Below are 12,880 nucleotides of genomic sequence, written 5' to 3'. Positions count from 1 at the left end.
CCATCTTTGCAAGGCTAACTTTATTGTTGTTCAGACCTCAGTTTGGATATTACTTCTTTAGAGAAATCTCTCTCTAAAAAAACTAGCTGTTTACTCTCTTTCATGTTTGTATCTTTGCAGAACACTTACCAACCTCTATTTTTATAGTTTGTTGTTTCTTTAGTCATTTATTTTTCTTCCTCACTAGAACATAAACTTCATGAAGAAAGGAATTTGCTATATCCCCAGTGCCTTTCATATAATTGGCATGTAATCAGCGTTCATGGACTGAATGAATGAAAAAATATTGCTAGATTTAAAATTCTCTTGATATTTTAATAACTTTTAATTAAAACATAACGTCCTGTAAGCACACCCATGTAACCACCATCCTGATCAGCAGAGGACATTAACGGTACCTCAGGATTACCCCTTCCTTTGTTTTTCCTTCAAGTCAATATGCTCCTCTCCCTAAAAATAACCATAATTTTGACTTCTAACACTTAGATTACTTTGTGAACTTTACATAAATAGAATCTTGTATTATTTTTCACTCAGCTTATTTCCTTTAAATATATCTATGATACTCATCCATGTTGTTGTATACTATGATGCTAAGTTGCTTCAATTGTGTCCGACTCTTTGTGATGCCACGGACTGTAGCCCACCAGGCTTCTCTGTCAATGGGATTATCCAGGCAGGAACACTGGAGTGGGCTGCCATTTCCTTCTCCATGTTGTATGCTATAGAAATAGTTTATTTTCTTTGCTGCCTAGTATTTTATTGTTAGAGGTGACATTTGATCCACAGTATAGTTGACGGCTAACTGTATTGTTTCTATTTGGGGGCTGTTATAAATATTGCTGGAGAAGGCAATGGCACCCCACTCCGGTACTCTTGCCTGGAAAATCCCATGGACGGAGGAGCCTGGTAGGCTACAGTCCATGGGGTCGCGAAGAGTTGGACACGACTGAGCGACTTCACTTTCACTTTTCACTTTCATGCATTGGAGAAGGAAATGGCAGCCCACTCCAGTGTTCTTGCCTGGAGAATCAAGGGACGGGAGCCTGGTGGGCTGCCGTCTATGGGGTCACACAGAATTGGACATGACTGACGTGACTTAGCAGCAGCAGCATAAATAGTGCTGCCATGGACATGCTTGTACACACCATTTGGTACACACACATATACTTCAGATAAGTATCAGAAGGTCATAGCACATGTATTTATTTAGTAGATCATTAAAATAAATATTCTAATGTGATTGTAGCAGTTTCCAGTAAATCAACATTCTCACTAATTCTAGGAATTATCAGTCTTTTTAATTTTTGCCATTCTCAAGTCCTTATTGTACCAATAGCTCTTTGATGTCTTCAAATATATTTTAAAACTGTTATCCAGTATTTTCAGCTATTTTGGTGGGGGGGTTGGTTTGATATTGGATAGTCCTTTAATTTTCCTTCTATAACCCATCAATTCTTCTTATTTTTTGATGCATTTTGAAGAAAGTTACAGACATTATATCTAAAAACTTCAACATGCATATCATTAACTAGACTTCAATGACCTGATTTAAATTTAATTTGTTTTTTTTTTTTTTTATGTACCAACTGTGTGCATTTGAGTATGTTACTTCAGTTCTCTGAGCTTTGGATTCCCGATAGGAAAAGATGCTGATAACTACCTTATAGGAGGTTGCTAGGTGGGTTAAATGAAATTATAAATGCATGAACATATATGTATAGAGCTTCCCAGGTGGCTCAGTGGTAAAGAACCTGCCTGCCAATACAAGAGATTCAGGAGACCCAGGTTTGATCCCTGGGTCGGAAAGATCCCCCAGAGAAGGAAGTGGCAACCCACTCCAGTATTTTTGCCTGGAAAACCTCATAGACAGTAGAGCCTGGCTGGCTACAGTCCATGGGGTTGCAGAGTTAGACACAACTGACCACACACCCACATACTTGTATGTAGTTACTTATTGATAAATGTTTATGTGTGCATGCCTATTTATTTATAATTCTTGCTGCAGGTTTGACATGTGTAGCCATTATTATTGTTATTGTTAATCTGTGGCCTAGAGAATGACAGTAAGTTATTGTCACTCACCCTCTTTCCTGCTCACCTAAATCGAACTCTCAACCCGGAGGGTAATGCTCATAGGGAGCTGCTGAGGGCAGAGGAATGGTGTTAATACAACTATTTACTAATCATAGCATGATCTGTCCTCCTTTCTCTGGAATATGTAACCATGAATATTAAAGGCACTGCATTTCTGTGGACAGAGATTCTGGTCTTGCGATTTCTCCTTCTATTCAGTAAGCTGACTATGAGAGAGACTCTACCAAATTTTCTTTCATATGCTGTGAAATTGTCATAGAATGTAAACAGTTTCCAAATAAATAGAAGGAGACACTTTCCAAAAACAGTGCCAAAGTGCCATAAGGGCTGAGTTTAAACATGGCCTGACTATGGTCACATGGAGTCTTCTTGTTCTCTTTGCTTTCACCTTGCATGGCCGTGAGTGTGCCTTGAGAAGCATAGGCCTGTTAGGACAAGGGTGGGCTGTTTGAGTATTCTCAGCCACCTGTAGGAAATTAAGAAACTGTGGAGAAATAGATATAGGAGATAGCTAAGATAGCTAAGAAAGCTTTATAAAGATAGTACAGTATTTTAATGGTGTAACTTGGATGATAAAGCACTTAATTAGAGTCAGAATGAGCCAGTGAGGAATCCAACTGGTGCAACTTAGGCAAACAAACATCATGAAAAAGTGTTCACTTCCAGTTTTAAGAGGTTGTGTTGTAGAATAGAAAAGCCCCAAAGCTAAAAGTTCAGCCAGTTATTCTGTGAAGCCATTGACACGTGTTCTGTCTATAACTCACATAAATTAAGTATTTAGACCTAGTAGTCTTCACTGGGGAAGTAAAAAAACATTTGGAAAGACAAAGACAGAGCATTAATATTTGTAATGTTTTGTTAGGGATAAGCCTTGTAATCATGAAGAAATATATTTAAGATATTTAAAATATCTAAGAAAATATGATGTATAAGAGGACACTCAACAAACTTGATTTAATATGAAATTATGCAAATGTACCTAGTTAAGTTTATATATGGTGTTTATGTGTGGAAATCTAAGGGAGACACAATTCAAAAATAGTCAACTGTTCTTTGATGATTAGAATTCGAAATTATAAACATAACATCAATTGCATCAGCAGCAAAAAATTATGAAATGTTTAAGAAAACTTGTTTTATTTTATATTCTACTTATATTCATTACATTTATAGGATATATATATATAAATAAATATATACATAAAGACTTGGACTGATAGGTTTATAAATTTACCTTGGCCTAATTAAAAGTATTAAAGTTTAAAATGCAGTTCAAATGTTCAAAGGAATTTAATTAACTAATTTTGAAAACAGAGTTAATTTTTTAGGAGTATTTAATATGTTAATCTGCCTTCCCTGGTAGCTCAGTTGGTTAAGAATCCTCCTGCAATACAGGAGACCCAGTTCGATTCCTGGGTTGGGAAGATGCCCTGGAGAAGGGATAGACTACCCACTCCAGTATTCTTGGGCTTCCCTGGGGGCTCTGATGCTAAAGAATCCTCCTGCAATGCAGGAGACTTGGGTATGATCCCTGAGTTGGGAAGATCCCCTGGAGGAGGGCATGGCAACCCACTCCAGTATTCTTGCTTGAAGAACCCCCATGGGCAGAGGAGCCTGGCAGGCTACAGTCCATGGGGTCACAAAGATTCGGACATGACTGAAAGACTAAGCACAGCATATAAAATGTTAATCATAGGTATATGGTTACTTTATGATGTGTCAACTTGGCTAGGCTGTATTACCCAGTTACTCAGTCAAATACTAATCTGGGTGTTGCTGTGAAAGTGTTTTGTAGATGTGGTACCCTAATCCATCCTGTGCTTGTTTACTCAGCTTTGAAATATGTAATTGGAATAGGTATACTCAGCAACTGGCAGAATACTAACACTGAGAAGATTTAAGGCATTACTTTAGAGTAAGTATTTAAAATTGGTATCCTTTGAGTACAGATTGCATTGTAACTGGTCCTGAGGCCGTATAAAAGGGTAACACAGTGCTTTCCAAAGGACAGACAGGGCCAAAGAGTAGAGGTGGAACACAAGCTGCATTAATAATGTTGAATTATGTTTTTGACATTTCACTTTGATTCTTCAGATTCTGTCAAGAAGTCTGTTCAGGATGAAAGGCCTTTCACATTTCTTGAATAAACTGCTCCTTTTACAGTGAAAGATCAAGCCTTGGGCTCAGAGAATTTGGAAGGCAATATTATCTAGCAAGCATTCAATGACTTAAAAAATTAGTTATACTTACCTTCTGTGTCCAATAATACTAATTTTTTACTTCTTATAAGTATATTATACATTTTCTTTCTAAAATGGGGCTTCCATGATGGCTCAGACAGTACAAGAATCTGCCTGCAATGCAGGAAATAGGATTCAATTCCTGGGCTGGAAAGATTCCCTGGAAAACAAGAAGTGTTAGTCGTTCAGTCATGTCCAACTCTTTGTGACCCAATGGCCGTAGCCCACCAGGCTCCTCTATCCATGGAATTCTCCAGGCAGGAATACCGGAGTGGTTTGCCATGCCCTTCTCCAGGGGATCTTCCTGACCCAGGGATCGAACCTGGGTCTCCTGTATTGCAGGCAAATTCTTTACCATCTGAGCCATCAGGGAAGGGAGTACAAAACAAATGTTATGAAGTTAAAAAAAAACAAAAACAAAACACTTGCCTCATTAGGACAGATAACATGGGAATGTGGCAAATACTGGGGAAATGGTATGTAAAAATGGAAGATGGGTGTAACACTACTTTAAGATTCTCTGAAAGTTTTTCTGGCCACTGATATTCATTCTCTTGTCTAGAAATGCAAGACTCTACCTCGGAGTACTGAAAAAGGTAGCCCATCTGCTAGTTGGCTTTTTTCATTAGCTTGTTCTGTTTCTCACAGCCATCCTGTAAGGTAGGAAGCGTCATCTTCCTTTCATGGATAAAGGGAACAAGATTTTGAGAATCAGCTTATTCATGGTCATATTGCATGGGTGCTGCAGCCAGTATTTAGATCAGGGAGGAGGCCAGGGTCTGTGTATAAAATGTTGCTTGAGGTCAGGTTAGCTCACTGTGGGAGACTTCTGGAAGGTAAGAATTCTGACCTTTACCTCTTTAAACAGAGCCCAGATGAAGCAGAATCTGTCTTTTCCTCCTGATGGGGAAGATGGCATTTGCCTTCTACGAAGTTTTGCTCAGATTTCGGCCCGAGTGCAGGTAGATAGTTTTTAATGAGCATTCAAAGGAAGAGGAATGAAGGGAGACACATGGAACAAAAGGAGGAGAGAAGCAAGGATCATTCTGAAAGCTTTGATTCTTTGGGAGCCCCACATCCTTCTCTGGTCCCTCCCTGGGGTGTCATTTTGGGGACATTGAGATATTTTAGGCTTTTTGCGAAGGTTGAAAATGGGAAGTTTATAGTGCCTCAGTCCTGGCAGACAGATGGAAACAATTAACACCATAGCTTAAAAATCTCATAGTTGGAGGCTGCTTAGCAGCCCTGATGCTTAAAATTCCTCTCTGGGTGGTTGGAGCAGAGATGAAAAGAGAAGGGAAATAAGATGGGTTCAGCACTTTTTGCATACAGAGCACTTTGGTATAGTCTCCCCAGCAGTTCCATGAGGGAGCTGCCATGATTAACCCTGTTACCCAGATGACAAAACTGAGGCTCAGAGAAGTTACACATATGCTCTGTGCCCAAGCTCACATAGCACAATATCCTGGCTGGGGATTCAACCTCCCCAAACTCGTCTGTTTTTAGCCAACAGATAGAAAGTGTTGCATGAAAAAACCTATAGAAGGCTGAATAATGCCTCCCTCCACCCACAGTCCCCCAAAGATATCCACATCCTGGTCTGTGGAACCTGTGAATATTACGTTACAAGGCAAAAAGACTCTGCAAATGTGATGAAGTTAAAGGGTGTTAAGATGGGGAGATTTTTCTGGATTATCCAGGTGGACCCTAATCCCGCATGTCCTTTTAAGAGTCAAGCAAAGGGAAATTTAAAACAGACAGAAAAGGAGATGGTGAGGTGACTACAGAGACAGAGACTGGGGTGATGTGGCCACAAGCCAAAGAGTGCTGGCAGCCACAGACACTGGAAGAGACAAGGAACAGATTCTCCCTTAGAGCCTCTAGGGGGAGTGTGGCCCTGCACACACTGGTATTAGCTCCATGAAACTGGTTTCTCTGAGATAATAATTTCTACAGACCACTAAGTTTGCAGTAAGTTACCGTTACGGCCACAGGAAACTATCAGAGGATCTTGGATGGAATCATAAGGGACAGCATTTCAGGAACAGTGAGAAGGAGAAAGAATGCTGAGAAAGCTAGGGGGAGCCAGGAATCTGAAGCAACAAGGAGAGTTTCCTGGAGAGCATATTCTCCCACTGGCTTGTCCCCATGAGACCAGAGGCTGTGCTTCATCCCCACTGGACAGGTCTCCTCTGCACATTTACTCCCTCTATTCCTAGGCTGTAGTTTTTGAAACTCCAGAGACCTTGGTCCAAGTTCTGTCCCAATACAGGGGTGTCTTCTAGGGCATCACAGAGGGTTATGAATGATCCTAGCTACACATGGTTCAAGGCCAGAGATCATCATTGGTGCCTTGGCGGAGGGTGAGGGAGAGGAGGGAAATGAGGGCAGGATATTGGAACGTGATTAAAATCCCATAGCTCAAAAGCCATTATACGGTCAGTCAATAGATGTTAAGATTAGTAGAGATCCTTAGTTCTTCAGAAGCCAGCACTTTATAAACACTGTAAAATATCATGGCAACAAATTAACAAGGCACAGCCTCAGGTAGGTGCCTTGATCCGCCAGCTGGCACTGGGTGACTGTCACTCCGCAGCTGTCTAGATGACTCGGAAATGATTCTTCCTGAGGGGGTGGCAGGCAGATGGGAGCCTTGCCCTTGAGAAAAGCCATCTCTGCATACAGAACTGGTGAGGGCTTCAAGAAGATAAGGTGTTAGACTCTAGCCCCCAGGCACTGTCACTCCCTCGGCTCTGGTTCATACTCAGCAGCTTGGGTTGCATTTCTGCTACAAGCTATTAAATAAATATTGATAATTTTGAACTGTGATGTTGGAAAACACTCTTGAGAGTCCCTTGGACAGCAAGGAGATCAAACCAGTCCATCCTAAAGGAAATCAGTCCTGAATATTCATTGGAAGGACTGATACTAAAGCTGAAGCTCCAATACTTTGGCCACCTGATACTAAGAGTTGACTCATTGGAAAAGACCCTGATGCTGGGAAAGATTGAAGGCAGGAAGAGAAGTGGACAACAGAGGATGAGATGGTTGGATGGCATCACCAATTCGATGGACACGAGTTTGAGCAAGCTCAGAGAGATAGTGAAGGACAGGGAAGCCTGGAGTGCTTCAGTCTATGGGGTCACAAAGAATTGGACATGACTTAGCGGCTGAACAACAGGTGTCCCCATACCAAAGGCATGCTGTAGAGCATCCCCTTGTCTGTTTGTTCTGTCTAGTCTTCTCTCTGTGGAATAATTTTATCTGTTTATCTATTCACTGTCTGCTCCCCCCCACCCCATCCTCCCTAGGATATAAGCCTCACGAGGGTAGGATGTTCTATCGGACCTACTATTCTATTTGTCACCAGGGCTTGCAATATATAAATATTTGTTAAGTAAAGGGATGGCTGAAGTAAGGGTGTGGGAACAACATCACAGATGAAGCTCAGGGCTGCCGTCACCCATGTGAGAGGGCAGAAGAAGCACTAAAGAGCAAAGTCATGGATGGAGGTTCTATGCCAAGTTAGACCCAGTGTGAGGCTGCTGGAAGGCGGCAGAAGGGATGTACTACAGCATAAGAACTCATGGAAGGGAGCCCTAGGAAACTTCTGAACGGCCAACAGGGTTTCAGGTGGAAAAAGAGACTTTTAGGTTATTATATGATCACAAAAGTCTTCAGAGAATGGCGTCGATACAGAGGACTCAGGCAGTGGTGGTGAGCTTGAGAGATGAGGGTGCGACCATGGAACGCCCCCCTAAGGGCATGCTCTTTGGCTAGATACTTTCTCCAAGCATCCTCACTGACAGGGGGACTAGGCTTATCTGTATGGGTGGATCCCTCCACCCTTTTTACAGTTAACAGTCCCCTTTTTAGTTCATGATATAGCAGTAGCATGGACTCGCCCACCAGACCATTTAGAAAAACTTGGAGAGAAGCCCAGAGGCATCACAGCATGCTGGCAAAAGGCTGATGATGACTGTTTCATAGCCCATTTGCTGTTTAGTTTAGTTACTTTCCTGAATTAATTTTGTAAGTCTCTACTCTTTGTTCTGTGTGGCCGCTGAAGTCTCCACTCAATTAATTTAGCCGGTACCTAATGACTGGACAAGGATTTCTCTAAGGGCTCATAACCAATAATTCTCCCAGTCTTCACTGGAGGGCTTTGTTTGATGTGAGAATGTGCCTTCAACACTCAGTCAGGCGGTAGACACTCTGCCTTAGCTATCACTTTAGACTTGCTCAGAGTCTCATGGTCAGCCAGAGGTGAGTGTTTAGGGCCTTTTCATGTCTTACATCCTTGGCCATATACACAGCCCTATCTACACATGTGACCTTTAGCCTCTAAGGCTATTTTGCAGCTTTTCAAAGATAAATAAGCACACCGCATTTCCCAGTTTTAGAATTTTTTTTTTTTTTTTTTTTTTTGAGTCACTGCCTGGTATGCAGGATCTTAGTTCCCTGATCAGGGATGGAACCCACACCCTATATCGTAAAAGCACGGATTCTTAGCCATTTAAATGTCAAAGAAATCCTCCCAGTTTCTTCAAGATTTTTTTTTTTATTAGCTTGCTGTTTGCCCAACTGTTATTGCTACCTCCAGCAGCTGCAACGTTAAACAATTGTTGTTGATTGTTTTTGAGAAATGTCCCCTGGGAAAAGTCTGCTTGCATGGGGCAAACTCTGAGTTGGGTCAAGTAAAAGCAAACATCGTGCGAGGGGCTTTCCAAAGAACTGCCAGACAGGTCAGATAATGATAATTCTCTGATTATGGGGTTTTGAAAGAGCTTATAACTATGTTTTGACCTTCATGGCGTCTACAAGGCTGCTTATTTCTTCACTGCTTTTATGGAGGATTGTGGAGGTTTTTAACTTTGCCATTCCCATTACCTCATTTTCTTCTTTCTTTTCCTCCCTTCCTCTCTCCCTTCTTTTTTACATAATTTATTTACTGAAAAACCTAGATACTTTGACTGACAGAGTTTCCCAAGTATGGATTTTGTGATGGCATACTCTCCATGTTGCTCAATATATTCTTTACTCTCTAAAGGTCATAAGATGGCAGTCAGATACAGAGACCTGATCTGACTCAGGTTTAATCCCTTGGTAAGACTATAGCTGGTGCTGTGTTCCTTCCATGGGAGACACAATATATGAATTTTTAGGGCAAATCTACAATGTGAACAAATTTACTTTCAGATAGGATGGTAAATACATTTCCATCCATGGAATTCTCCAGGCCAGAATACTGGAGTGGGTAGCCTTTCCCTTCTCCAGGGGATCTTCCCAACCCAGGGATCTGACCCAGGTCTCCCACATTGCAGGTAGATTCGTTACCAGCTAAGCCACCAGGGAAGTCCAAGAATACCGGAGTGGGTAGCCTATCCCTTCTCCAGTGGATCTTCCCCCAGGAATTGAACTGGGGTCTCCTGCATTGCAAGTGGATTCCTTACCAATTGAGCTATCAGGGAAGCTCCAAAATTAAAATAGGAGCAGAAATCTCATTCAACCATGCCTAAACCCTCCTACCTGGCTATTGGGATAAGAAAACGTCAATGTGTTGGTTTGTTTAATATAGAATTTTTAGGATCTAAGAACATCTATAATACCTTTTATAATATTTCCATACAGTGTATTAATTCCCTATGAATATTGGGTTGGTGCTGCCCAGTAATAATCCTAAAAGTTAGTACTTTTGTATATAGTGCCTATTTGTGCTAGGCACTATCCTACCCCTGTTTAATTTTTTTTTTAATGTATTTATTTTTATTTTGGCAGCACCGGGTCTTTGTTATGGCACACAGGCCTCTGTAGTTGCAGGATGAGCTTAGTTGCTCTGTGGCATACGGGATCATCGTTCCCTAGCCAGGGATTGAACCCACATCTTCTATACTGGAAGGCAGATTCTCAACCATTGGACAACCAGGAACGTCCCTATCCTACCCTCTTTCACATAGTGTGTGCATTTTTCATTTGTCTCTGCTTGGTTTGTAGTAAATTGAAGAAGTGGATATACACAGCATATATATTTAGCTCCTCCTATTCACATGTGTTGAAAAGTGTTGTCTACATTATGTGCGATAATCACTAAGTCCCCACTTTCAGTCTCCTTATTTTAAAATAAGGAGAACAAAAACCTGCGATGGGCAAAATATTGTCCTTCTGCTCAATTGTAGCTATTCAAAAGGTGATATTAGAGTTTTGCCACAGGATATATCTACTGAAGAAGCAGACATGGCAACATTAACCACTTCACATATATTTCAAATATTTCCACCCAGTCTTTAGCTTGTCTTTTCATTCTAACAGCACCGTTCTGAGAGCAAAAGTTTTGAATTTTGATGAGGTCCAATTATCAATTTTTTCTTTTATGGCTTGTGCTTTTGGTATCAAGTCTAAGAACCCATTGCCTAGTCCTAGATCCAAATATTATCTGTATTTTTTCTAAAAACATAGAGTTTGATGTTCTACATTAATCTATAATCCACTTAGAGTTCATTTTTGTATAATGTGTGAGTTTTTTTTCATGATGGATCCAGTACTATTTGTTGAAAAGTCTGCCCTTGCTTCATTCAATTACTGTATTGAAAAGATGGTATTAACTAATTACTGCAGCCTTTCTATACATCTAATGCAGTTTTCTTCTAGTCATAAAGTAACTTGAAAAAACCGTATTTGATATTTATGTGAGATATTTGATTTTGATATTCAGAGGTCTCGTTTACCTATTTGAGAATCAATATCTTGTCCCATTGGTTTTCCTTTACTAAGCAGCCTTTCATTGTGGTTATAAAGATTTAGAAAAACGTGGCACAGTGAGAATGCCTAGTCCATAAGTCCTAAGAAAAGTGTGAAAGAAGTCGGAGGAAGATGAAAAGAAAGACAAGAGAGGGCCTGGGTTTCAGCTGTGATTCCATCATTTTTTCCTTGGGTAACCTTGGATTGTTTTCCTGCCTGTAAACGGGATCAACAGTCCCTCTTCACAGATTCCTTGTGATAAATAACATCACGTATAGTAACAGCAGCGTCTGGGTCCCGCTGCAGTGCCCTTCTCGCCCCAGGGGATAGATAGATGGATGAGCCACTCTTTCTTCTGGGAAACCAGCTCTCCTCCTGAGGCTGTGGGAGGCTGGTCTTAGAGTCATATGTAGAGAGCTGAGCAGCTGGCAAGTGGAGAGCCTGGATTATCATGTTGGATAGAGGGATGGCGGACCATAATGTGCTTCCCACCCCACCCCCAACCCTGCACATCCGCCCTCCGAGCTCAGCTGCGGAAGGGATCAGTGACGTAAATGGATTAGGGAAAGCCTGCCCGGCCTCTTCCTGCTGCCACCGCACCTGGGGCTCTCCATGTTGGAGATTAGTGGGTGGCAGCTTTGTCAGGGGGACAGACATTTAAATGTCAGCTTTAGACGCGTATATTTAAGAAGAGAGGGAAGAGGAGACCCTCCTTCCTTACCTCCTCCTCCAGCAAATCGGTCCTGTGCTTCCCTGTGAGTCTGCACCTTTTCAAAACACAGGGCTTAGTATTCTTTCTAGTGATTCTCACCCTTCGGGCAGGTGCTAGTGATCGTTAGAGACAGGGCTGCTACTGGAACCAAATCCAACTCTGCATGTGGCAGCCAGTGAGGAACAGACATGAATCACGTATTGGAGGCAAAAAAGGTTGTTAACCCACTTTCCCAGACAGAGAGGGGAGCAGGCGAGAGACATTCTCCAGCAGGAAGCTCTTTGTGACAGCGCATGCCCAGCTCAGAGGGAGCCATTCTCATGGCTTGTTCATTCATTCATTTATTGACTTAACCCTTAATTGGGAGTTTATTTATTTACTGATGTGCTTATTCACTGAGAACCAGCCAAACCCAGCCAGTCTCCCAGTGAACATTTCTTTAGCTTCTTCCGTGTGCCTGGCCCTGCGCCCAGCCCTGGGGCCATGTGTTAAAACATGGGGCTGTGCTGCAGAGGGGCTGGACTGTGCCCAGGCTGGCATGGCCACTGCGGGTCCACATATGCTCCTGGACTAGGTAAGGGCTCTGCCACATGTGTGTCTTTGCAGGGATGAGCCTGGCCTCTGTGACTCTGGCCAGTGCCCTCCAGGTCCGGGGTGAAGCTCTATCTGAGGAGGAAATCTGGTCCCTCCTGTCCCTGGCGGCTGAGCGGCTCCTGGAGGACCTTCGTGATGGTAAGAGAGTGTGTCTGGGGCAGTTGAGTCACAGGGAGTTGAATGTGAAACTTCCCAAACAGCTTATTGATCTGTCATCAGTCCGAGGTGTTAGACTGAGCAGGCAAGGGACATCCCCACCCCACCCCCATGGAGCTGCTCTGGGAGCTGTTTCTTGCACCTATGGCATGCCACAGAGTTGGAAGAAAGTCTTTTAGCCTTGGTATGGCAGCCTTTCCAGGCATGGTGTTTAGGGAGAGAGAGGCTGGGAGCTCTGTGGGGCTCTCCCAATACCTGGGCAGCCTGGGCAGAACCAGAGACAGGAGGCAGGGGGCAGTCACGGGGATGGCTGGCATTCCCACATCATCCCCTGCCAGATGCT

At 42.4% G+C, this 12,880-nt stretch overlaps 1 protein-coding gene across 2 annotated transcripts in view; it reads left to right on the top strand.

Moving 5' to 3' along the window:
- The first annotated feature begins 12,290 nt into the window (after positions 1-12,290).
- The window catches only part of FRMPD2 (FERM and PDZ domain containing 2), a 67,103-nt gene continuing 66,513 nt past the window's right edge, over positions 12,291-12,880 (top strand). For both annotated transcript variants that reach the window (XM_020916259.2, XM_070470993.1), the window contains exon 1: positions 12,291-12,519. In XM_020916259.2, the coding sequence (XP_020771918.2) occupies positions 12,378-12,519 (142 nt within the window). In that variant the 5' untranslated portion in view covers positions 12,291-12,377. The remainder of the gene's footprint in view (positions 12,520-12,880) is intronic.

Source organism: Odocoileus virginianus, chromosome 7, assembly GCF_023699985.2.
Source record: "Odocoileus virginianus isolate 20LAN1187 ecotype Illinois chromosome 7, Ovbor_1.2, whole genome shotgun sequence".
Classification (NCBI taxonomy): Eukaryota; Metazoa; Chordata; class Mammalia; order Artiodactyla; family Cervidae; genus Odocoileus; species Odocoileus virginianus.
The sequence above is the reverse complement of the archived record's forward strand: the minus strand, read 5'-3'. Positions and strand labels throughout refer to the sequence as shown.